At 41.3% G+C, this 27,354-nt stretch overlaps 1 protein-coding gene across 1 annotated transcript; it reads left to right on the plus strand.

Annotated features, from left to right (window-relative positions):
- Positions 1 to 1,339: 1,339 nt before the first annotated feature.
- LOC309485650 (uncharacterized protein) lies at positions 1,340 to 19,263 on the plus strand (the record flags this gene model as incomplete). Its single annotated transcript, XM_082152580.1, has 3 exons — positions 1,340 to 1,486; positions 17,781 to 18,066; positions 18,265 to 19,263. 3 exons carry the CDS (start codon positions 1,340 to 1,342, stop codon positions 19,062 to 19,064), a joined length of 1,233 nt encoding a protein of 410 aa, XP_082008706.1. The 3' UTR covers positions 19,065 to 19,263.
- Positions 19,264 to 27,354: the final 8,091 nt, after the last annotated feature.

Here is a 27,354-nt window from a genome sequence, read left to right on the forward strand (position 1 = left end):
CTCTTGCTCTCTGGGTGACGAGGCAATTAAGTTATGTTACCGGCTGCTGGCTAAGGAGGTCGACCCGAGGGAGCTCCCCGATCTCTCCGGTCTGGATTGGAGAGAGGCACTCTCCAGATGTCTGGAGAGCTTCCTTCCGTGGTACGCCATGTCACCGTCTGCACTTCACGCCAGTCCAGCCGAGCCTGCACTTCACGCCAGTCCAGCCGAGCCTGCACTTCACGCCAGTCCAGCCGAGCCTGCACTTCACGCCAGTCCAGCCGAGCCTGCACTTCACGCCAGTCCAGCCGAGCCTGCACTTCACGCCAGTCCAGCCGAGCCTGCACTTCACGCCAGTCCAGCCGAGCCCGCACTTCACGCCAAATCTGCCGAAGCCAAGGCAGTATGCGTCATGCCCACCGCCCCTGAGACAGCAAGCGACATGCCTGCCAAGCTAGAGCCTTCACCACTGGTCTCGTCCAGCACAGAGCCTTCACTGCTGGTCCCGTCCAGCACAGAGCCCTCTTCATCGCTGGTTCCGTCCAGCTCAGAGCCCTCTTCGCCTCTGGTCCTGCCCAGCTCAAAGCCCTCTTCGCCGCTGGTTCCGTCCAGTTCAGAGCCCTCTTCATCGCTGGTCCCGTCCAGCACAGAGCCTTCACTGCTGGTCCCGTCCAGCACAGAGCCCTCTTCATCGCTGGTTCCGTCCAGCTCAGAGCCCTCAGAGCCGCTGGTCCTGCCCAGCTCAAAGCCCTCTTCGCCGCTGGTTCCGTCCAGTTCAGAGCCCTCTTCATCGCTGGTCCTGTCCAGCTCAAAGCCCTCTTCATCGCTGGTCCTAACCAGCTCAGAGCCCTCTTCGCCGCTGGTCCTACCCAGCTCAAAGCCCTCGCCGCCGCTGGTCCCGTCAAGCTCAGAGACGCTTCACTTCCTGCCTGCCGATCCAGAGACTGTTCACGTCAGTCCTGCCGAGCCAGAGCCAGAGCTTCACGTCAGTTCTGCCGATCCAGAGACTGAGCTTCACGTCACGTCTGCCCGTCAAGTGTCTCGTCCCGCCGAGACAAAATCTGTTCCTGAGCCTGATACTGAGCCTGAATCTGTTCCTCTTCCTCTTCCCGTGCCTGTCTCTTCGGACAAGATGGCCGACTCCACGCCTGTGTCTCCGGACAAGATGGCCGCCGCCGATCCAGAGTCTCCGGACAAGATGGCCGCCGCCGAGCCAGTGTCTCCGGACAAGATGACCGCCGCCGAGCTAGTGTCTCCGGACAAGATGGCCGCCGCCGATCCAGAGTCTGTTCAAGTCACGTGTGCCGAGCCAGTGTCTCCGGACAAGATGGCCGCCGCCAAGCCAGTGTCTCCAGACAAGATGGCCGCCACCGAGCCAGTGTCTCTGGACAAAATGGCCGCTGCCACGTCGACTGAGCCCTCAACAGAGATAGCCACCGACACGCCTGAACCTGAGCCCTCAACAGAGATGGCCGCTGTCACACTGTCTGTTCCTGTCGCTGAGCCGGTGTCTGTTCCTGAGCCGGTGTCTGTTAATGTCCCTGAGCCGGTGTCTGTTCCTGTGCCATGGTCGCCTCCCTGGCCGCCTGAAGGGTCGTCTCCTCCCTGGCCGCCTGAAGGGTCGTCTCCTCCCTGGCCGCCTGAAGGGTCGTCTCCTCCCTGGTCGCCTGCACAGCCTGCTCCGCCCTGGTCGCCTGCACAGCCTGCTCCGCCCTGGCCTTCCGCCCTGCCGGAGTCTTCAGGTCCTCTTCTGCTGAACGGGCCTGGCCCTCCATCCCGCCCCCGGGTCCGCCTCCGCTCCACCTCCCTCCTGGACAGTTTTAGGAGTGTCTGGAATCCGCTCCTTAAAGGGGGGGGCTATGTAACGATCACCAGCTGGAGTGCCCTCGAGAGCCACCAGAGGGTGCTCCACAATAGACTATGATCACTTCCTCACAAACTACATTTCCCATAACTCACTACCCGGACTCATCAGCACTCATCTCATTCACCTGTGTCTTATCACCTTGTTTCACTCACACCATAAATACCTGGTTTTCACATTCACTCAGTGCGAAGTCTTGTTGTACTGTTGCTGCATTTCTGAGCGTTATTTACCCGTGTTTGATTCTTGTATTGCTGACCTTGGACTGTTTCACCGTTTCCTGATTGTTTCTCTTCCTGGCCTGACTTGGATTGTTTATTGGACTCTGATAATTGCTGCCTGCCCTGACCTCTGCCTGTTATTCGGATGTTCTCTGTGTTTCCTCCATTGATCTGTTTGCTGTTGTTGACCCTGCCTGTACGACTACTCTGTAATAAAGCTGCATTTGGATCTTCTCCTTCGAGTCTCGGAGCAGTTCATAACAGCAGGGGCATCGGCCTCGGGGTAAAACCAGTGCTGATTACCAGCGCCCCAAGGGGAGAGAGGGCCTGGAATATATTTTATTTTACCTGGATATTTTCATGAATAAATACATTTCATAATGAATGTCAGATGAACTGTAAAGTTAGTGTATTGGCTGAATAACTTGGTTGATTGACTGACTACATTTTGTATACAAAAAAAGTAAAGACTATCTAAGGTCTCACGGTCCCACCCCTTGCTATTGTGCCAAATGGTTTAGTCCATCTGCACGCATTTTGTGTATGTTAGTTAGTTGAGCATCTGGTGGAGCCATATCAGGCCACCAAAAAAGAAAGGAAAGACAGGAGAAGAAAACAAAATGAGAGGAAACAGTTGGTAACTGACTTCTTTTCAAAGAAAGGTGAGAACAAACTAGAACATGAAATCTATAGTGCTAAACTGCTTGAATATCTCCACGATCGTTAGTGCTAAACATGAACTGAGACAGCCACTGAAAGAGCAGAACATACACTTTCAATCCTGTTTGCATACAACACACCATTATAATAGCCTAATTTGAAACATGTTTAATTTTATACATTTATAATCTATAATATCTAAAATTAGCAATAATTAGCAATTTTATAGCCTACTTTGGGTGTTATATATACAAAAAAAAACATTGTAGCATGGGAACCTAACATGTTCTGCATTTATTTTCCCCAGTTTTTTTTTTTTTTTTTTTGAAAATCGTATTTGAATGTGCGGCAACTATGGTTGTCTGTGGGCAAATATGTTGTATGCACCCCCTCAATATCAAATATGAATAGGAGGAGAACATTTGGCATCTATCTCAAAATAACTGCTTTCAACAGATCAATCTTCATTCATAAACAAATTTATTATGTATAAAAGTCGAAGAACATTTGATGTGAACCTCAAAAAAGCTGCATCTAGCTTATAATCTCTTGAATATGAAAACAAAAAACAATAAATCAATTTGTCTAAACCCTTATGCATTGTTCAGGGTATTTTCTCATTGATTCAACTTTCATTGATGAGGATAACATAGATAATTTGACATGGTTTAGAGTGTACGGTTTTTGCCCATGTTTTGGAAAATGCCGTTTTAAAAGTAACAAATTATCACTTAAACCAGTAGATGGCTGCAGAGCTCCACTATTTGCTATTTGTTATTTGACTAACTGAAAGACATCTTTTCACAAGTTTTTCCAGTTATATTCATATCTACATATTATGAAATCATAATTATAACAATAAAAGTTACTTTAAAGTTTAGGCATTTTTTTGTACTGAAAAAAAAAACACTACAGTACACACATAGACAGAAATTAAGTGGCACACTTTAAATTTGTAGAATTATATGAAAAACAGATGTTTGAAATAAATGATGAACTCTTTTCAAAATAGGGGCAAAATATCTTACACTAAACCATGTCAAATTGTCCATGTCATCCCCATGAATGAAATTTAGGTGAACTTTTATAAGGTGAATTTTACATTAAATTTTGATAACAACCTATTTTAAAAAATATATTTTAATTTATTTATATAAATTTTGTTGAGTAAAAATGTACAAATGTGGAGTAAAAACATTAATAAACTGAGAAAAAAAAAAAAATGTTTTTTTTATTTTGTTGCTCTGAGATATGTACTTACAAGGCATTTGCCCACTGGCAACTATAGTTGCCATTTGGACTTTTGACTAAGTATACAAAAAACTATAGATCTCTTGTAAGATTTGTTTTGTTTGGATGATTCTAGAGACCTTCGCTATTTACATGAGGGAATTTGCAAGCAGAAAGACCGAACGCTTCTCCAGAGAGCAAACGGATCTGTTCGTGCGCAAGGTTAAAGCGAGACCATCTACGGGACAAGCCGGATTCACCATATCTTTATGTACACAATATTCATCTTTTACATTGCAATCCATTTATTTTTGATATTTGGCTAGTTTATGTGCTGCTGCTCGTCCCTGTGTGTGAAATAAGCTGTGTGTGTGTGTGTAATAAGTAGAGTGTGTGTAATAAGCAGAGTGTATGTGCATTGTGGACCCGCCTATAGACGCACATTACTAACGCTCTCTTTAAATAACAAAACAAATACTGCGCCATTGACATTAGAGCAGGTTTCAGTTGGTCAATGGCTCAGTCTATTTCAGTCCCTTAAAATAGCAACACACCAACAATGTGCTTGAACACACACCTGGTTTTCAGACCAGCAGCCCATGGGCCACAAAGGGTGCAAATGCATTTGCTATTTAAACAATGTGGCGATCGACGTAAAAATGAAAACTGCGTCGGACTGACACTAGCAAAACACACTGACTCTCTGTGGTCATTAACAATCCCATGGCACTTCTCGTAAAGAGTAGGGGTGTAACCCCAGTGTCCTAGACAAATACCATCCATTGGCCCTTGTGGATGTGTGTGTAGCGGTGGTGAGCGCACTGTGCTGTTACTGTGCACTGGTACTGTGTCTGCCGTCGCATCATCCCAGTGGATGCTACAAACTGGTGGTGTTGAGGAGAGATCCCCTGATATGATTATAAAGCACTCTGGGTGTACAGGAGTACATATGAAAACGCTATATAAATGCTTCATTCATTAATTCATTCATACACTGCTGAATAAAAATATATTAAATAAATAAATATTTTTATAAAGACATGACTCTGAAAACACTGAGATTTGAGGGATGGAGGAGATAATACTGAGCACATAGTGCTTCAATGGCGTATTGTTGAGATCCCTTCAGCCATCAGGATTTGACAGCTGCAGTTTGTCACAGTATAGAGACAAAAGGGCAATTAAACCATGAGCAATGGTTAACAAACGCAGAGTCCACTTATTATGCATCTCCTGAATAATGAGATGTGCAGAGGATGAATCTGGTTTGTCAGAATGAGAAGAGATTTTGTTGTTAAAATATTTTTTCTTCTCCCAGTTTGCTATGCAGAGGACACTATAAGTAAACCATCTGTTGGTTGGTTTCTCTGAAAAGAAACGCTGGTTCTGTGAGGCTTTCATACATTGCTGTTTGTTCTGAGCATTAACATTAACTCAACCAATGGCTTGAGTCTTGGGTCAGGACCAGAGGTCGCGTTAGACTTCAGGGACAGGGTTGTAAAAATGACGTCATAATCTATTATTACCTGTCATTTTAATATTCATATTTTAATTATAATAAGCCATTTATTAGGCTCTGTTTTTGTTCACATTTGAACTTTTATTCACAAACTTAAAGGGCAACCATACTGGCTAGATTATGCATTTATTTATGAAGAGAAAGTTGAACTTTTCAGGATCCATCATGATTTCTTGTCCAATAAATCCCAATAAGCTTTGTGCTTTGTTACTTTTGATATAAAACAAAGTCTCAGCTTTCAAATTCTGTCCATTTTATCACAAAATTCAAACATAAATACCTGTCATGATTCTGCCCTTGTGTCTTTGTATTTCTCTAGTCTTGAGGCAGGATCATGACAGACCCATGTTTTGTGTACAAGCACATGGCCATTTGTTTGGGCCATGTGCTTGTGGTGTCTCGTTACTTACCCCGCCCCCTTGTTATCCTTGTTTAGTCATTATTGTTTCACCGTTATCACCTGTTGCCCTCTTCATTTGCTCCCTATTTAATCCCCTCATGTTTTCTGTCCTGTGTCGGTTCATTGTCAATCAATGTGTTACCTGCCTGTGTTTGTACCATTGCGGAGAGGTCCTTGTCAAGTAAGAGTTTTTGTCTGAAGAGTTGAATGTAGTATATCCCAGTTCTTAGTCTAGTTATTGTCTTGCTTGTTAGTCAACCTTCCTTACCTCTGTTTTACCCCCTCGTGGGCTTTGTTTTCCCTGTTTTCTGTTATAAATAAACCTTGTGTGTTTGCATATTGTCTGCAATTGGGTTCATCCTTCCACCTCATGACAATACCGTTTTGGCGCTCTTTAATGTGGTGTGAGAGATTTCAAGCGAAAGTTCAAGCGAAAGTGGAACGCATGTGAATGCGATTATCCCCTCCTCTTTACAGAACGAAATAAACATGAAAGAACATTAGAAAATAAGTAGAAAGATACACTCCAATTTACCGAAATCTGAATCACGTCTCTCATGTAATATCTTAATCAGTGTTTCAACCGCAGAAAGACGTCAATAAATCAGCTTGTAAACAATGTCACGTGACTCAGATAAGCCATTCGTTGACCATTAACTTGATTGTCAGCAAGAGCGCACTTGCCGCCAAGTGGACAGGGGTGAGAATTACACTTAAGAGGTACAATCACTCTCAGTGTAATGTGTCAAATGACGGCAGATTTTTCCGTCACTGCTAAAAAAACGCGATCTCTGGGCAGGACAATCTGTTGCCCGACAAATCACAGATGAGGTGGATGTTGGAGGAAACTCATGTTTGTTGATGCTATGTGGCACAGAAATTACACGTCTCATAGCTTGGGATTGTTTTAGCAGGTTTGTATTGTCTGGTAAATTAGAAGACACTTTCACAGTTAATTCCTATTCTTATCTATAGCTTCCCACTACGGAAGCCCTGAACCGCAACGTAAAAAAAAAAAATTATCCGTAAAAAAAAAAAAAAATTACGTAAAAAAAAAAAAAATTATGTAAAAAAAAAAAAAATGCTATCATTTCGAGATTAAAGTCGAAATGTTTCGAGATTAAAGTCGAAATGTTTCGAGATTAAAGTCGAAATGTTTCGAGATTAAAGTCGAAATGTTTCGAGATTAAAGTCGAAATGTTTCGAGATTAAAGTCGAAATGTTTCGAGATTAAAGTCGAAATGTTTCGAGATTAAAGTCGAAATGTTTCGAGATTAAAGTCGAAATGTTTCGAGATTAAAGTCGAAATGTTTCGAGATTAAAGTCGAAATGTTTCGAGATTAAAGTCGAAATGTTTCGAGATTAAAGTCGAAATGTTTCGAGATTAAAGTCGAAATGTTTCGAGATTAAAGTCGAAATGTTTCGAGATTAAAGTCGAAATGTTTCGAGATTAAAGTCGAAATGTTTCGAGATTAAAGTCGAAATGTTTCGAGATTAAAGTCGAAATGTTTCGAGATTAAAGTCGAAATGTTTCGAGATTAAAGTCGAAATGTTTCGAGATTAAAGTCGAAATGTTTCGAGATTAAAGTCGAAATGTTTCGAGATTAAAGTCGAAATGTTTCGAGATTAAAGTCGAAATGTTTCGAGATTAAAGTCGAAATGTTTCGAGATTAAAGTCGAAATGTTTCGAGATTAAAGTCGAAATGTTTCGAGATTAAAGTCGAAATGTTTCGAGATTAAAGTCGAAATCTTTCGAGATTAAAGTCGAAATGTTTCGAGAATAAAGTCTTCCGTAGAAGTTGTGTGTGTGCTTGCCGTTATTTCACATTGCCGCACAGGCATTCATGCGTGTGCGTGTGTGTGTGTGTGTGTGTGTGTGAACTGGATCTATACAAAATAATAGCTTTTTACTTTTATCTGGGCTTTCAACAAAGGGATATTCTACAACATGACATTAGGCTATAGGACTTTATAAAATATACTGTCAGACTGGATCAAGATATCCAGCTTTATGAATGAATGAATGAATGCATGAATGAGGCATTTATATAGCGCTTTCATATGTCTACTGTAGGCCTACACTTAAAAGCGCTTTACAATCATTTCAGGGAATCTTTCCTCAACCACCAGTGGTTATTATATTTGAGGAAATCACGGGATCCGGCCAAATGATTGGATACAGAATGATGCACTTAAAATGTATCCAGAACGTACGGTGTCTATTATAGACGGCAGTTCGACTTCACAAGCGCATGTATTTACACACACGCACACGCATGAATGCCTGTGCGGCAATGTGAAATAACGGCAAGCACACACACAACTTCTACGGAAGACTTTATTCTCGAAACATTTCGACTTTAATCTCGAAAGATTTCGACTTTAATCTCGAAACATTTCGACTTTAATCTCGAAACATTTCGACTTTAATCTCGAAACATTTCGACTTTAATCTCGAAACATTTCGACTTTAATCTCGAAACATTTCGACTTTAATCTCGAAATGATAGCATTTTTTTTTTTTTTACATAATTTTTTTTTTTTTTACGTAATTTTTTTTTTTTTTACGGATAATTTTTTTTTTTTACGTTGCGGTTCAGGGCTTCCGTATCCCACAGATCTAAAAAAAATAAAAATAAAAATGCAACTAAAATGCATCCTGCCTATTATATAAGGATAGTAGACAGTATATAAAAGTACACAGCACAATATGTAGCTAACCATGTGAAGGTCCATAATTCAAACTCATGGCTTGCAGAAAAAATATTTCGAATTTAAAGCATAGTTGAACATTTCTAAAATAGCATGGGTGATTGTATGTGAAATAGCCTAATTCAAAAGCTCCACGAGCAGAATGTTGAGCAAATAATGTAATGAAACTAAACTAAGGTGAGCTTTTCAATTTCAGCTAATGGCGGAGGTCTTTGAAAATAATAACCAACACTAAGAGGGGTCAGAGCCCCTGCAGATGTGCCATGCTTTGTTTTCTGACAATGATAATGACAGCTTATCTGTCATATTTGCATTAGTCTAAGCAGTGAGAGCCAAATGTAGAGAGCATGTATTACGTGACCGGCACAAGTGCAATTGCAGGTATAATATGTTGTATGATGGCTAATGTGGGAAAATGTATCTATATAGTTCCACTAATGATGGATGAAGCATCCAGGCCACTTTGCAGCATAAAATCAGGAGAAAACAAATAAAAATAAAGTCAATGTTTTAAGCACAAATTTCCTCAAATTCGTATTACTGCAATGTGTTTTCCTTGAGGGTTTTTATCAGCTTAATAAATCATGTACATGTATAATGTGTCAGTGCTATTTATCATTTAAATTGAATATCATTGTATCAAATATGATAGTGTAGCATTACAGTGATGAGGATTGTGGTGGTGCGGGATCGGGTGTGAAGAGAACGCAGAACGCACACAGTAACAAACACAAGTGAGTGATAGTGAAATCTGAGCCAGAGGTGAATTACTTTTATATTCTATAAGCTAATTTGTAAATGCAATTTGTTGCTTTACTGATTCAAAGAGATGTCTTCAGAAGTATGGGGACTCACTTAAAAACCTTTTAATCTAATTGGCTAATTAGCTTTTTGTGGCTCTGCTAGAGGCTAGACCGACTCTTCTTCAGTTCAATAGGCCTGTAGCAGACGAGAATAGGACAGAAGGGAAAAAAAGAGGAGAAAATCCAGTCCAGCAGCTCCATATATTGGCATGTAGGAGCTGTAAGTGAGGAGACCGACTGCTAACCCTGAGGCTGGGCTGATTAGATCAGGGCTCGTACTCACTGTGGGAGCGATCATCATTGTTTTACCTGTGAGAAATAACTACACCAGCCCGGGGAACTCATCATCTATTTCTGATGCAAGTGAGAACCCGACACATTTCACACATCTTGCAGTTCTGTCAGGACCACTATCGTCAAATACGATTGACAACTAGCATAGAGTTAGGATTGGCGGTATGGTTCTGTTCTGGGCAAGAACTCCCTGCGCATCCATGCAGCCTAGCATATACAGTATAACCCAACCATATGCCAATATCCCCCAACACAAACTGACAGCGAAATTCTGGATGTCTTTTACACACTACCCCCAACACGACTGAAGCTGATAGGATGGTTAATGTTCCTGATGTTAGTGGCATATGCATAGGTTAGTGGCACTATAGATCCAATCTAATGGGGGAAGTATCACCTCAAGCAGGAGCAAACAAAGACACACTGCAACAAGCGTGTTGCTGTGGCCAATTTAACAGTGTATGGGATCTACTGGGGGAAGCTTACACCCCTAGCGGCAGCAAAATCTGATACAACAATCATGTTGTATATACTATAGTCTGCCTACAGAGATGAGTGCAGGGCCAACAAACTGCTCCTCAACACCTCAAAGACCAAAGAACTCATCATAAACCACAGGAGAAAGAAAACAGAGATCCCACCATTAATCATCACTGTGTGGAGAGGGTGGCAGACTTCCGCTTCCTGGGAGTCCACACTGAGGAGAGCCTATCCTGGAGCGGGAAAAAATAATGTGCATATGGAAGCTGATGTGAAATAGATCAATGCAATGACAGAAAGTATGCATGTCTGTAGATGTATGTTCACACTGTTTTTATGCAATGACTGTGTGTTCATACTGTTTTAAAAATAAAATAAAATTATGCTATGATGTTGACGATTATGAATGCTGCTAATGCTGTTATATGTTCCTATAACTAGCATTAGCACTATTTTTATTGACTCAATGAATGATGCACTGACTGGAGAGCACTTTAAATTTCGTTGTACCTGTGACAATGACAATAAAGACCTATTCTATTCTATTCTATTCTAGTATTAAAACTAGCGTAGTCCAGTCAGGGAAGCATACACTCTGTAGCTCTGAGTCTTAGGCAGCTTAGCAATGAAGTATAGTGTGCCTCCTCATTCATTAACATGATTTCTGCTCCCGTCGTACTGAATTCCATTGTTGTGGAGTTGAAGATGACAACTCCCATGATTCCACACTCATTCACGGGATCATCAAGCTACGATGTTGTTAGTGTTGAATGACAGACCTCTGTGGTGAACATACCTAATGTGTATTTGCACAGTAATAATCGAGATAAGCTTAAGCCACAAGCATGTGCTAACTTTACCACAGCATGTGCAATAATCGGATTGAAAAAAAAAAGCTCATTCTTTATTCTATGCAACCAGATAAGGCTAAAACATCACTTTGATTACAACAGCATGTCGTTTAGTGCAGTTAGGGTTAGGGTCAATAATACTAGAAGCCTAAGTAATGAGCATATATTCGATTGCATTGCATTGCATTGCAAACGGTGGATGCTGCACATTGGTGGTGGTTGAGGAGATTCCCCCTTATGTGTAAAGCGCTTTGAGTGCCCAGAAAAGCGCTATATAAACGCCACCCTTTAAAAAAAAATGTGAGCATGTTTCTAATAGCAACCAGATAGCCTTAAGCACAAGCATGTTTCGATAACAACAGATAGCCTTTAGAGCAAGCATATTTCTAATACACTATAGCTTTAAGAACACAGTGTTTCCAAGAAACACCGATATCCGACAGAATCAACGCTGAATTGACTCAACTGAATAGTGACTGTTTTCTAAGTCTTTTTAGAGCTGTGCAGTGCCACAGCAGAAATGATTACGTTTGCACCATGAATTGTTATTTCCTAACTATCACCGCAAGCTGCTTGAATCTGTGCTGCATCGTGCTAAAAGCACAGCATGTGCCACATGAGCAGTTGCCAATGACAGTAGGTAAGTAACGCACATAGCCAATATGATTGCATAAGCCTAGCAAGAGCATTTTAATGAAAATGACTAGATAAGCCCAAGCAACATGTATAGCATTAGCAACAAGCATATTGCCAGTACCCTGATAGCTTTTAGCAATGAGCATTAAAAAGGAATTTAGCTTAGCTTCATGAAGACTTTCAGAGATGAATGGAGAATGAATCACGTCGAGTCCTGTGTTAATAATGCAGCGATGCGAGCAGCAATGCAGACTGAGGTCACTTCCAAATCAGACAGCTTATGATCAATGCGCGAATCTCGTGTTCAAGTTCACGAACTTGAATGAATCTGAGGTGAAATCCTTGTGGGGAACGAATTCCTCTCACTAAATTCCCGATTGCATGATTCCTTGTGAGATGATGTGGTTTGCCAGCCGAATTTAATTAGCTCCTGAGAAACACGATAGCTGCTAATAATACTGAGGGAGCTTATATATGAATACAGTGATAGGCATCGTATTCCTATAGGTAGACGTGGATCAGCTGATGAGAGCTTGACTAACGTGACCTGTCAGAACTGACGCTACACTTGATTTTTAAAAGTTTTATGGAGCATTTAAATAAGAACAAAATATGTGGACCCTGCCCTAGAATCATGACTTACAGTTCATTGACATCAACAATTGTTGTTAAAAAAAAACATGATAATGTGTTTTGAAGTGTTTTTTTGTTGTTGTTTTTTTACCCAAGGTACTGCTGAATAATGGCTTGATAACATTATTGTCACAAACACAAAGGAGGGTTTAGGTGCACACAGTGTTTATTAAAGGGTAACTAAACCCTAAAACAACTTTGTTTAGATAATGATCTATAAGACTGGGGCTCTATTAGTGCTGTTCATTGATTCAAGTTATTTTTTATTTTTTTTTGACATTTGGGAATAAAGTGTTTTAATTCTACAATATATGTTGTAAAAACGTCTGAGTGCTGCCCTCCTCAGGTTGAACGTTGGCTACTGCAGTTGAATTTTCCTATAGGAAGTTGTGGTGCCGGGTGATGCAAGCAGGCCACACCCTTGGTACGAGCTCACCACGCCTTCGGCATAGGCTCAGCCCCTGGTATAAAAACATCTTGTTCCGTCAAAACCGCTGTAGCGAGTCAGGAGTTGGAATTGCGAATATTAAAAATGATGGAGAGATGGGCGGAGGATGCGAAGCGGGTTGATCCAATGAGAGGGCTGAAAGACATTGAGAGATACACACAGCTTTCTGAATGAAACTCTCCAAACCGAGGTCATCATAAATTACCACCTGATGGCACACTTCCGGGTTCAGACCCTGGCAAAAGGCTGTCAAATGGCCGTCTCAGCCGCTAGATGCCGCCAACGTGCGGAATTGCAGAGCTTAAGCATTTATAGAAGTATTACCTTGGCGGAGGTTGCATTTCAAAATATATTGAACTTTGTAGAAGGAACCCGCTGCAATCCTCCGCCTCACCATTGTATTTACATTTACATTTACATTTAGTCATTTAGCAGACGCCCTTATCCAAAGCGACTTACAAATTAGGACTAAATTCAGCGAGTCATCATAAAGAGGCAAAAGCAACAACAACGCAGGAAGTGCTCAAAATACGAAGTTCAGGTATTATTCAGAGTAGCATAAGCCTGATAAGTGATGTTTCAAAGGGAAAGGAAATTTTTTTTTTTTTTTTTTTTTTTTTTTTTTTTTTTTTTTTTATTCTGTAAGGTTAAGTGCTCACGGAAGAGATTGGTTTTCAGCTGTTTTTTTAATGTTGTCAGGGATTCTGCATTCCGGATGAGGGTGGGGAGAGCGTTCCACCAGCATGGAACTGTAAATGAGAATGTTCTGGAAAGTGATTTTGTGGCTTTCTGTGATGGAACCACGAGACGTCGCTCGTTGACCGATCTTAGGTGTCTGGTAGGGATGTAGACTCGTAGGAGTGAGTGAAAGTAGGAGGGAGCTGAGCCTGTGATAGTTCTGTAAGCAAGCGTCAGTGCCTTGAACTTGATGCGAGCAGCTAGAGGTAGCCAGTGCAGAGAGATGAACAGAGGAGTGACGTGGGCCCTCTTGGGCTCGTTGAAGACAAGACGAGCTGCAGCATTCTGGATCATCTGTAGGGGTTTGGTCGCACATGCTGGGAGTCCAGCCAGAAGGGCATTGCAGTAGTCAAGCCTAGAGATGACCAGGGCCTGGACGATAAGTTGTGTTGCATGCTCAGTTAGGAAAGGCCTGATCTTCCTGATGTTGTGCAGTGCAAACCTGCATGATCGAGCTGTCTTTGAAATGTGATCTGTGAAGGTCAGCTGGTCATCAAACGTTACTCCAAGATTTCTGACCGATCTTGATGGGGTGATTAATGATGACTCTAGCTGGATGGTGAAGTCGTGCTGTAGAGATGGATTGGCAGGGAGGACGAGAAGCTCAGTCTTTGCCAGAGTTTGTATGTCACTGGTCGGGCCATGGGACTAGGTGGTGAAGGAGCGGGTGGTGCAGAGGGGAGAGTTTGCTGAACCGGCCGCACAGGTTCGGCAAACTGATCCGGTGAATGCTCCCCGCTGGTTCCAACAGGACTCTGCATGATGGTCTGGTCGTCTGTCCCAAACACAGGAGGAGACAGACAGGTTTAGGTGGTGGAACAACGGGAACCAGATGATGGTGAGAGGATGGTGACCTGTAGAATGATGATGGTGACTTAGCTGGCGATGACTGAAGTGGATTCTCTGTGCAGGTGACGAGTGAACACGAAGACAGGCGATCTGGATCAGGATGACGGACAGGAGACTGGATACAGGACGAGACGATCTCAGGTGAGTAGATAGGTAAGGAGTCTGACATAAAGCAGTGTATACTACAGCGAGATCAGACAAGGAGTGAAAGGTGAACGGGGTATATAACGGGTGTGTTGATGAGGGAGTGAGGGTGCAGCAAGTCAGTTCTCCGATGATTGTGAAGGAGTGGGCGGGTCCTGGTGATTGTGAAGGAGTGGGCGGGTCCTGGTGATGGTGAAGGAGTGGGCGGGTCCTGGTGATGGTGAAGGAGTGGGCGGGTCCACATTACTTGTGGTCATCTGCCCATATATTTTATAATAATAATAATAAAATAAGAATACTTATAGTCACAGAAACCCTACAAGTGGCAATTCTCAATGTATTGTGTTTTTATTTCTTATTTTCAGAAAACGTAACAAATCTAGATTCTTAGGGCCTCATTTATGGGTTATGAAAGTGCGTATGCACAGATCTGATCTTAGAGTGTGCGTACGCCAGGACCAGCGACCAGCATACTAGAGGCTCGGCAAGAGCGCACATGTGTTTTTTCTAGAATACTCTGTTCTCCTGTTATTTCAGTGTTGTATTTTAGTCAAGGTAAGCCTATCTTCGATTCGCTTCTTATTTTCTATTTTTAACTTCACATAATTCTGTATTTTAGTTAGACGCGTTGCCACATTAAACAATAACAGCCGCAAGTGAACATTTTAATTATTATAGCAGTCTAATTTGCACGTAAGCCTTTGCCTCTAGCACATAACACAGATTTTATCATCACTGCATTGGTTACCTATAAAGTTCCGTATTAATTACAAGGTATTGCTACTGACTTATAAAGCCCTAAACGGCTTAGCTCCAGTCTATTTAACGGATCTTCTATCACCCTATAATCCATCGCGCTCTTTAAGATCACTAAATTCAAGTCTTTTGGTCATACCTAGGATATCCAGAACCACCAAAGGAGGGAGAGCATTTTCACATTTGGCTCCAAAACTCTGGAATAGTCTTCCTGATACTGTTCGTTGCTCAGACTCGCTCTCCCAGTTTAAAACTAGATTAAAGTCGCATCTCTTCAGGCAGGCATTCATATAATCCTACAGATCAAACTACAATCCGTCCTCTAGCTCATAAATGCCAGAGGAGAACTGGCCCCCGACTGAGCCTGGGTTCTCCCAAGGTTTTTTTTCTCCATTAGGTCACCTGATGGAGTTTTAGGACACCATTAGGTCACTTGATGGAGTTTTTCGGTTCCTTGCCACTGTTGCCTTTGGCTTGCTCAGTTGGGGATATTTTGGGGATATTTAATCTAATTTTATCAATCAATAAATTCCTCTTGAAACAAACTTTGTTGTATTATTTTAATTTAATACTGTGAAGCTGCTTTGATACAATCTGTATTGTGAAAAGCGCTATACAAATAAACTTGACTTGACTTGACTTGACTTTCGATTTGGCACATTTTCGCGTTATTCACTTAATTGCCCGACCGAAACAGCTGTACTCACTCAAGCGGTGATAGCATATCTGTATATCTATGTAATTTGCGCGCTGTCGCGGAAGCGTCAGCGGAAGCGTTCAGCTCTCGTGTTCAGCATCTCGTGTGAAGACCGACTCGGGTAAAGACCAGCGACTCTACCTGCGCGACTCCACCGAGCAAGGACACCAGAAAGGCACTTAAGTATCTCCTATTCACTTTTTTTCTTCCCTCTACTTATCTTATTATTCACCTTAATCAACATGTGCTTTCAAACCATTCCTGTTATCTCTTGGCAACGCCCTTTCATCACGCGCAAAAGGCAGCACAATACTGCCAATCTGCGTCCCATTCTCTCATCCTCACATACTCCTCTCTCTCTTTCCGTGGGTCTATGGAATTGTCAGTCAGCAGTCAATAAAGCTGACTTCATTCCAGCCTTTGCATCTCATTCTACTCTTAGTATCTTGGGCCTGACTGAGACCTGGATTCGTCCAGAAGACTCAGCAACCCCCGCTGCTCTCTCTAGCAATTTCTCCTTCTCTCACTCCCCTCGCCAGTCTGGGAGGGGTGGGGGTACAGGGCTTCTCGTTTCTAACAATTGCAAATACTCCGCGCTCTCTTCTCTATGCAACAACAACTCATTTGAATATCATGCTATTACACTTACAACTCCCATTAAGATCCATATTGTTGTCATTTATCGCCCCCCAGGTCAGCTGGGTAACTTTGTAGATGAGCTGGATGTGCTGCTGTCCCCTTTCCCTGAGGACGGCACCCCACTTCTAGTCTTCGGTGACTTCAACATTCATCTCGAAAAGCCATATGCAACAGACTTCACCTCTCTCCTAGCTTCTTTCGATCTCAAACGACTCATCACCACAGGTACTCACAAATCAGGCAACCAACTGGACCTGGTTTACACACGCAACTGCACCACAGAGAACATTTTGGTGAGACCTCTCCATGTTTCAGATCATTTCCTCATTACTTTCAGTCTACAACTCTCTACCCCTGCACCACCACCCCCACCACCAGTCACTTTCAGACGAAACCTGCGCTCACTTTCCCCCTCCCATCTTTCCTCTGCCGTGTCATCCTCTCTTCCCCCACCCTCACAATTCTCATCTCTGGATGTGAATACCGCAACGGACACCTTATGCTCCACTCTAACCTCTTCTCTAGACATTATCTGTCCTCTCTCCTCCAGGCCAGCACGCGCTACTCCCTCTAACCCCTGGTTATCTGAGGTTCTTCGGGAACACCGGACCGATCTCAGGGCAGCGGAGAGGAAATGGCACAAATCAAAAGACGCATCTGACCTGAGTATGTATCAATCTCTCCTCTCTTCCTTTTCTGTTGAATGTTCATGCTGCAAAATCTTCATACTTCCACAACAAGATCAACAGCTCCTCCAACACACGATTACTCTTCAAGACATTCAACTCTCTCCTCTGTCCACCTCCACCACCACCCGCCTCCTCCTTAACTGCTGACGATTTTGCAAACTTCTTCACCAACAAAACAACAGCTATCAGCGGTCAGTTCTCAACTCCACACACACAGGAACCCAGACCGACCCCTTCCACAGCCAATATCCCTCTGTCCTCCTTTTCTTCGTTAACCGAGGAAGAAGTATCTACACTTCTCCTCTCCAGTCACCCTACCACCTGCCCTCTTGACCCCATCCCCTCACACCTTCTACAAGCCATCTCTCCCACACTTCTACCATCACTCACACACATCATCAATTCATCCCTCCATACTGGCACTTTCCCTACAGCATTCAAGCAGGCTCGGGTTACTCCACTGCTCAAAAAACCAACACTAAACACATCATTTATAGAGAATTACAGACCTATCTCTCTCCTACCATTCATTGCGAAGACACTTAAAAGAGCTGTTTTCAACCAAGTAACATCCTTCTTGTCTCAAAACAACCAGCTGGATGTCAACCAATCTGGCTTCAAGAAAGGGCATTCAACTGAGACTGCACTACTGTCAGTCACAGAAGCCCTACGGATCGCAAAAGCTGCTTCCAAATCTTCAGTCCTCATTCTCCTGGATCTGTCTGCTGCCTTCGACACTGTGAATCATCAGATCCTTCTGTCCACCCTCTCATCACTGGGCATCACAGGAACTTCACTCCACTGGTTTGAGTCCTATCTCACAGGTAGGTCCTTCAAGGTCACATGGAGAGGCGAGGTATCCAGAGCACATCAGCTGACCACAGGGGTTCCCCAGGGTTCAGTTCTTGGTCCCCTCCTCTTCTCCATCTACACCACATCACTGGGACACATCATACAGGCACACGGTTTTTCCTACCACTGCTATGCTGATGACACGCAGCTCTTCCTCTCATTTCAACCAGATGATCCCACAGTAGCTGCACGGGTCTCAAGCTGTCTGGTGGACATCTCCACATGGATGAAGGAACATCACCTGCAGCTCAACCTGGCAAAGACTGAGCTTCTAGTCCTCCCTGCCAATCCATCTCTAAAGCATGACTTCACTATCCAGCTACAGTCATCATTAATCACCCCATCAAGGTCGGTCAGAAATCTTGGAGTAACGTTTGATGACCAGCTGACCTTCACAGATCACATTTCAAAGACAGCTCGATCATGCAGGTTTGCACTGCACAACATCAGGAAGATCAGGCCCTTCCTAACTGAGCATGCAACACAACTTCTCGTCCAGGCCCTGGTCATCTCTAGTCTTGACTACTGCAATGCTCTTCTGGCTGGACTTCCAGCATGTGCAACCAAACCCCTACAGATGATCCAGAATGCTGCAGCTCGTCTTGTCTTCAACGAGCCCAAGAGGGCCCACGTCACTCCTCTGTTCATCTCTCTACACTGGCTACCTCTCGCTGCTCGCATCAAGTTCAAGGCATTGACGCTTGCTTACAGATCTATCACAGGCTCAGCTCCCTCCTACTTTCACTCACTCCTACGAGTCTACATCCCTACCAGACACCTACGATCGGTCAACGAGCGACGTCTCGTGGTTCCATCACAGAAAGCCACAAAATCACTTTCCAGAACATTCTCATTCACAGTTCCATGCTGGTGGAACGCTCTCCCCACCCTCATCCGGAATGCAGAATCCCTGACAACATTCAAAAGACAGCTGAAAACCAATCTCTTCCGTGAGCACTTAACCTTATAAAAAAAAAATAATAAAAAAAAAACACTTCCTTTCCCTTGAAACATCACTTATCAGGCTTATGCTACTCTGAATAATACCTGAACTTCGTATTTTGAGCACTTCTTGCGTTGTTGTTGTTTTTGCCTCTTCATGATGACTCGCTTAATTTAGTCCTAATTTGTAAGTCGCTTTGGATAAAAGCGTCTGCTAAATGACTAAATGTAAAATGTAAATGTACGCTAAAATCCATGCCAACGTTCATATTAATAAAAAATGTTTTTTTGACGTGGAAAAGATGTAAGCATTAGTTGTGCCTCGCTCACCCACACACTTTACCTTGTGCAGAGCAATTATTGCTGTCGCCATTCTCAAGTAAAACATTTGGATGTTGACTGGAGATCTTTTATATGTTAATGACATTATTTAGGCTGCATTTACAACACTGTACAATCAAATTAGACTTACTTAAAAAAAAAAAAAACATGCAAACCGATTGCCATAGAAAACAAAACAAGTTAAGTGAAATAGGAATAATATGTGGTACTGACAAATGTTTAGTTAGTATAGTTCACTTACACATAACTAAAAAATAACTGTTGAGAGTACTTGGTAATTTACTTCAAATCAAATATAATTGTTACCATTGTTGTGTGTTGCATGCTGAACGTTGAAGTCTGTGTGACTCAAGCATGATCAATTGCAAGACGGACCACAAATAAAGTTATACATAATTCATCCATACATTATATATATATATATATATATATATAAATAAAGGGAACGCTAATTCTCCCACAGCCCTCGGCCTCGTCCTGCTCGCCACAGTGACTAAAAACATTTTAGGAAAATTTACTTTTTTGAAGCCAGCTTATGTGATGTTCTCTCAAAGTTTTCAGTTGTATTGACAATTCAACATTCAAGATGACTTTGGGAAATGAGTGAATGCAAACAGAGAAAAATAACTGCAGAAGTGGAGGAAATAATTCTAAAAGTCCATTAAGAATTTCCCCGCCTCAAAAACCAAACTGAAATCAATCAATTAATATTTACTTGTGTTTTCTGAGTATACAAAGCATAGTATGTGAATAGTACAGATTACTAGATTGTAACAATTAAGTTAAGACATTAAGTAAAGTTAACTAAAAGGGGTTAGTTAGAATCACTGTTGGATTTTACAGTGAAGGCGGAGGTCTGAAATCATTCAGCTGCGCACAATCTCAAGGTCATTTGTGATGTTTAAATTTCATATCTGAGAGAGAGGCGGACGCACATGTATCTCCACGCACATTTGATGCCCCACCATGTTTTTGTCTCAGTTTAGATAAAGTATGACTTCATTTAATAAATACACTTTATAATTTTTTTAATGCATTTTTTAACTAAAATAATAGAATCACATTTAATTGAATCTTAACCACATTGTAGATGTCATAATGTATTAAATATGGATGTTAGATGAGTTGGTGTGGTTTAGGGAGGGTGAGTAGTGAAGTCTATGGTGAGGGAGTGTGCCAACAGTCTGCTTCGAGGAGAACTGTCCTCAACACCCCACTCCTCGCCATCTGGACCAACAGCCCGAGAGGACGACACACTGATCGACACCGTAGAGGACTGTACCAGACTGGCCTTTGAAAGATTTCAGGGTCACAGAAATGTTGAGATTAATAAACTGTGTTGCGGAACAGAAAGAGCCTGTGTGTGATAGAAGGAGTGTGAGTGTGTTTTTCCCTTCAACAATACTTGCCATTCTCTCTCTCTCCCTCTCTCTCTCTCTCTCTCTCTCTCTCTTTCTCTCTCTTTCTCTCTCTTAATTAATAAAATTAAAGCAGTCTTGATGAATGCTGTGGTAATGCTGATGGAGAGTAGATTTATTTCAGGTACATCAGGTATAAACTTGATTAGATTTTTTTAAAGAACACTTTAATATATTTGTTATTTTTGGCATAAAACAAAGAAACAATTTACTACTACCCTTTGCTTGTTTTCAGGCTTGTATTCTCTGCACTTATTACATTTGATTAGTCATTAAATCTGAATGATCAATTATGGATTGACAGTTGAATTGACAGTTTTCATGGTCATTATGCAGAAATGTGTCACTGCTAAACTGTGTGTTGCACCGCTGTCCATGATTTAATCATATGTCGGAGCAAATGCACAGCAAGTTAGAGAAAAAAATCTTTATAGAGGCAAAGTGTAACTGCACATTTTATTTATTCCGACATTTTTGGCAACAAGCCTTTGTCAAGGTACAACTCTGACAAAATGGAGAACATCATAAATAAGAGTCAACAATGGTGAAAATAATTACATCACAATCAGTAATGAATATTTTTTTATTAGTTGTTAACAAGCTAACCTGATGGAGTTTGGGTTTGGGTCAGAACTGAACTGAACTGGATGACATCCAGCGGTGGTTTCTTCATTAGGGTGATTGGGTGACTGACCACTAAAGTGTGAAAGGGACTTTTTCAATCACATTCGCATTCAACCACAGAGTTACGCTAGCAGTCACTGCTGTTCTGCCTCTGGATATTGTCCAATCAGCGTCAAGTCCCGTTCTGTGGAATACCGCCTCTTTTTGGGCAATTTCACTCTGGCCGAGAATCGCCCAGTGTTCCCATAGACTTGAAGTTCCCATAGACTTCCATACAAAGATTTATTTTTTTATCTTTTTTGAACTGCAGGCACTGCAATGCATTCTCTATGGGTTCCGGGAGGGCTCGCGCTAACGTGCTTTCGTCATCAGATGTAAACTTCACTTGTACAGCGATTGGTGGAAACAAATAATCTTTAAACTGAAGTGACATCCAGTAATTTCCTCAGTGCATAACTTACAATCCACTGATATTCTCCATCTGTAAATGTTAGAGAGTCAAGCAAATCTTTCCATTTCGCTGCCATGAGTGGACGAGCTTCTGCAGGCTAAACTTCCGTGAACGCGCGCCGAACAGACGGAGCGCAATAATTCTGACTAAAATATACATTAACACTAAATTAAAAATATATATATTTAGCTAAAATATTTGTTGTTGAATATTTGTTGTTGGTGGTGAACATAAATGTGCTAAAGAATTAAAAACCTACAAGTGTATTTTTATGATATCCGTTATGTTTTTATTTATTTTCATTTTAAGTTCAGTAAATTTAACTAGTTCTTTAAAAAGCATTATTTTGTTTTTAGATTGCAATGTTAGAATGTAATGTGATTTGACCCCTTTTTTAGATAGACTGCACTGTGTTTGTTTTCATAGCCTTCAATATTAACATTGTTTGTAGCACAATATTCATATTGTTCATGTTGTTTGATCAGGAAATGAAATAAAAAAAATGTTTTTAGTTAAATACAGATTTTAAAAATTCAAATAGAATTTTATTTTAAATACTGAGATTATACCATATATCGCCATTTAGCCCAAAAATTCAGATTTCTTTGGCAATTGGCTATTGCCCAACCCTACCTTATGGCATGCTTTAAATGCTGACTTTGCCATTTTTAGCAAAGCAGTAATGATACATTATTATCACTGTAAAATGATTATTTAACAATTAGCCTACATCCAGTCCTGCTTTCATAGTTCAGTCTGTTTGCACCCCTCAACATGTTTTAGCACCAGCCGCCACTGATGACATCACTGTTTTCTGCAGAACTGCATTATAGATTAAATGAACTAATTTAATAATTGATGATCTTTACACTGGAACTGAATCAACACTGAACTGACTTTCGCTGAACAACTGCTGTTATCTCTGTAAAGCTGCTTTGAAACAATCTGTATTGTATAAAGCGCTAAATACATAAAGGTGACTAATTGTGAGTAAAAGTCTGTTTCTTAAACCCATATTAAGAAAACAGAAAACACTAACGATTACAAGCATAATACAATCCACATTAAATACACATCAGTTTTAATCAATTATATATTTAATTTTGGTGTCCTCAATTTTTTTCAGGTCAAAGTCTACATTCAAACCAAATGGTACCAAAGTTGTTAATCTGTGTATCCAATAGGCTTCTCCCTCACTAAAGGTTGAATCCCCACCTCTTCTTGGTAAAGACACCTTCTCAGTTCCTATATAACGCAGTGAGGCCGTCGAGTTCATATGTTCTACAAAGTGTACAGCCAAGGGATCATTTAAATTTTTACATCTTATTATTCTGCAATGCCCTGCAACATGCGTCTTCAATTCCCTACTTGTTTTCTCCACATATGATTTACCACAAAGGACTTGATGCTTGAGCTTTTGTTTTACAACAATAATACATTAACATCATAAACTGACATATTGTACATAATTTAAACATCCCCATATGCCAAAATTCATTCCGATAAAAGGGATAAGCGTATTTTGGCGTATGGAGATGTTAAAATGATGTACAATGATATGTCAGTTTATGATGCTAATGTATTTAATGTTTTTAAGGAATCAGATCCAATCTCACCAAACAATCTCTAAAACTGCGATCTCGCTTAAACGCCATAAGGGGGGGATCCTGAAGAAACTAAAATATACCAATGTTAATTAATACTCTTTTTTAATTGTTCTGAATATTATTTTGTAAATCTTTTTTGACGTTTCTCTCATATCTTTAATAAATCTGAACGTGATTGTTGTTAAATTTGTTCTTCAGGTGATTGATTTGTTTAACCTTATATCCTCTGTAACAAAGACTTTTTGTACTATTGATATTCTTATTAAAATGTACTATATGGAAGACTATTCTTTAAAGGTAACAGATGATAAGAATCCGCTCTCAAATAAGTATTACGACGAGCTATGGGTTTCCTAAAGAGGTTTGTATTTCCCTCTTTTATTATTCACAAATCCAAAAAACTATTTTTATTGTAATTAAAATCCATGGTGAACATCAAATCTTCAGAGCAGGAGAGGTAGAAACTAGTGTTACATTGTTCAACACTACTCTTAAAAAGGCAAAAGCAGTCTTCCAATCTCTTCCAAATCAAGATATTAGCACTAAAATCATGATGCGAGTAAATATATGTTTCTTCAAAAACGCCCATATATAGGCTTGCAGAAGAGGGGGCAAATGCACTCGCCGTGGCCTCATGAGACACATGAACTGATGTAAAAACACTCTGGATGAGTGAACAGATCTCGTCTGAGATTAGGGTTAGGGTTATCATATAAATGTCAAGGAATAACATGCATCTCAGCACTCATGAGACACATGAACCGACGTAAAAACACTGAACGAGTGAACAGATCTCGTCTGAGATTAGGGTTAGGGTTATCATATAAATGTTCCTCAGATGCGTTCCTCAGGGTGTTTCTGCTGCGGCTGATAATGTAATCTGTTATATACCGGTTTATGCTGACTCACTCGTTCTTTTGACTCCTCCTGCTACTTCTTTGATTCACAAAGTCTGAAGTTCATTTCTTTTATATATTTGGCTGTGGATCCATAAAAATGCAACATGTAAAACCAATTTTTAGCAATAAAATGAATTCCAGGGCTATTGAATCATGATCACTTATGAATAGATCCTATTAGTCAGGAGTCCTACAGTACAGTGTGAACAAAGAGTTCAATGCAAACTGAATAAATCTGATGGCATTGCCATTATAATGCAAAATATGATTTAAAAGTGCTATATACAAGATAAGAAACTAAAAGAATAATTGAAAATTCTGTTATTTGCTCACTTTTATGTAATTGCAAACCCAAATGCATTTTTTTTTCTTTAAAAGACAAAAGGTGCTTTTCCCCAAAGACCACATCTCTGAAGCAAAAGATAGACGCACACAAGCTTTTCATGAGAGTGACTACAGTATAACTGTCAAACTCACAGAAGGGAACAGACAGATGGAAAGGTGAAATGGTTTATTCAAGTAAAAGCAGAGTGATGGTACAAAAGCAGGAACCAGACGATGGTGAAAGGATGGAGACTTGATGATAGGTGATTACAACTTAGCTGGTGATGACTGAAGTGGATTCTCTGTGCAGGAGAAGGATGAACACAATGACTGGAGATCTGGATCTGGATCGAGATGGCGGACAGGAGACAGACAGAAGACAGGACGATCTCCGGTGAGTGTTCAGGTAAGGACTGTTTATGTAGCAGTAACGTTGACAAGACCAGACCCTGATGTGAGGGTGATGAGGGTTGATATAGGCTGTGTTGAGGGAATCAGTGTACCGGTGAGGATCTGCAGCAGGTGTGGACGAGTGGTGATGACTGAGTGCAGGTGTAGGGAATCAGTGTACCGGTGAGGATCAGCAGCAGGTGTGGACGAGTGGTGATGACTGAGTGCAGGTGTAGGGAATCAGTGTACCGGTGAGGATCAGCAGCAGGTCTGGACGAGTGGTGATGACTGAGTGCAGGTGTAGGGAATCAGTGTACCGGTGAGGATCAGCAGCAGGTGTGGACGAGTGGTGATGACTGAGTGCAGGTGTAGGGAATCAGTGTACCGGTGAGGATCTGCAGCAGGTGTGGACGAGTGGTGATGACTGAGTGCAGGTGTAGGGAATCAGTGTACCGGTGAGGATCAGCAGCAGGTCTGGACGAGTGGTGATGACTGAGTGCAGGTGGGGACCAGGAGGGATGCTGGGAAGTGTTGTGCAGACAGGTTACAGAGTTGGTGACTGAGCTGGTGACTGTGACAATAATACAGTAATCCTTGAAACAGGAACGAAAAGATAATGATCATGCATTATTTATGTTTGGAGATAAGGGTTAGGGTTAACCCAAGTGTCAAAAAAAGAGGCAGTTAGGGTATTAAATTGTATGCAGATTTAATTTTCAAGTTAATATTAGTATGCAACACACAAATGAATGCTTCTGAAGTTTGTGATCTTCTGTGCAGAGGTGAAGAAGTTCAGACTCAGGCTCTGTTCCTGACACTTCTGCTCCCTCTTTCCCTCTGGCTTTCTCTGTTACTCCGCTCTTCCTGGACAAAACTAAACCAATGAATGAGTGCTAAAACCAGGCATATCAACCCATGAAAAGGTGGGAATAAATGTCAGATGAATAAGTTTGAACTAAACAATGTTAAAGTACCCTACTCCTGTATTTCAACGCAGACTCTCTCTGGTAGATGGAGTAATGTAATTTTACCACAGGACGTCTGTAATAGTAATGGCCAATTTGCACGGGATAAGAGATCTCAGTGAAACTAGAGATTTGTGCATCGCCGTCACCTTCCTGTCATCATGTGTGTATTACGTTGCTTCCTGATATCACGTGCTCAAACAACCTATATTTATATATATTAAACAGTTAGGTCCGGTCGAACGATGTATTAATTAACTTCAGATTGGATTGTGTTGGTAATAGGCACTTACCTAACGCTAAAAGATGTTTCGTGCTTCTAACAAGTGCTGTCCATCTTCTGTCTGATCTGAATGGTGTGTGGAAAACACTTTGTCCCAGCGTCTAGAACAAACAGAATGCTTTTCAAGCGTCTCCATACTTGGAAAAATGCGGAAAACTACTTTTAAACAGGAAATGACGAAATATTTACGTACATATTTACAGCGGGTCTATTCGCACAGGATTAGTATTACCTGAGGTAACTTTTCCAGACCTTTTTACTGAAGGTAAAAGTCGCCGTAATCTTTACTGACATTGTCTGTAATGATAACTGAGATGGCACTAATCCTAACCCTAAAATTACAGAGAAGCTCTGATAACTATTACTCTACCCCATCTCTCCATGTTACACTAGTCCCATCCGAATAGGGCTTTAGACGACAAAAGAAAGAATCATTACCTGAGCCATTCGAGCGAATGAGGGCAGGGATTTGCTTTATCATGGTTACATTAACAGAAATTTGTAATTTGAGGTGTAACATAAAGCTTATTTACATTTATATTTACAAAATGTAAAAAATATGTCTGTCACTGTCCTCAAATTACTTTATTGTTAAACAGAAGTTTTCTCCTGTCTTGGAAGGATTCAGGAGAGTGGATTTGGTGTCTTTGCTTTATTGCGATGGATCGTTGTCTTTGTTACACGTTCTCATTGGTTGCTTGGCATATGTGTGATTACATGTGCCAGAAAAGCTGTGGCAGAAACGCTTGCCCAAGCAGAAACACAATGAACTGTTGCCAGATACCGATAACAGAGAGCCACCTGAATGCAGTTGATGTCAAATTATCTAAATTAAATCCAACAAAGCTAACTGTATATTTTAATCTTATTCTCAGACAAAAATATGTGTGGGGAGGTTCTCCAGAGTTACAGTTGTAGCTAGACCAGAAGAACCAGACTGGTGACCAGCTTCAGCTCCACACCGGCGTGAGGAATCGATGATCAAGCAGAAGGAACTGAACTAATATTTGAGTGC

This window comes from Leuciscus leuciscus (genome assembly GCF_965113295.1).
Source record: "Leuciscus leuciscus genome assembly, chromosome: 21".
Taxonomy (NCBI): domain Eukaryota; kingdom Metazoa; phylum Chordata; class Actinopteri; order Cypriniformes; family Leuciscidae; genus Leuciscus; species Leuciscus leuciscus.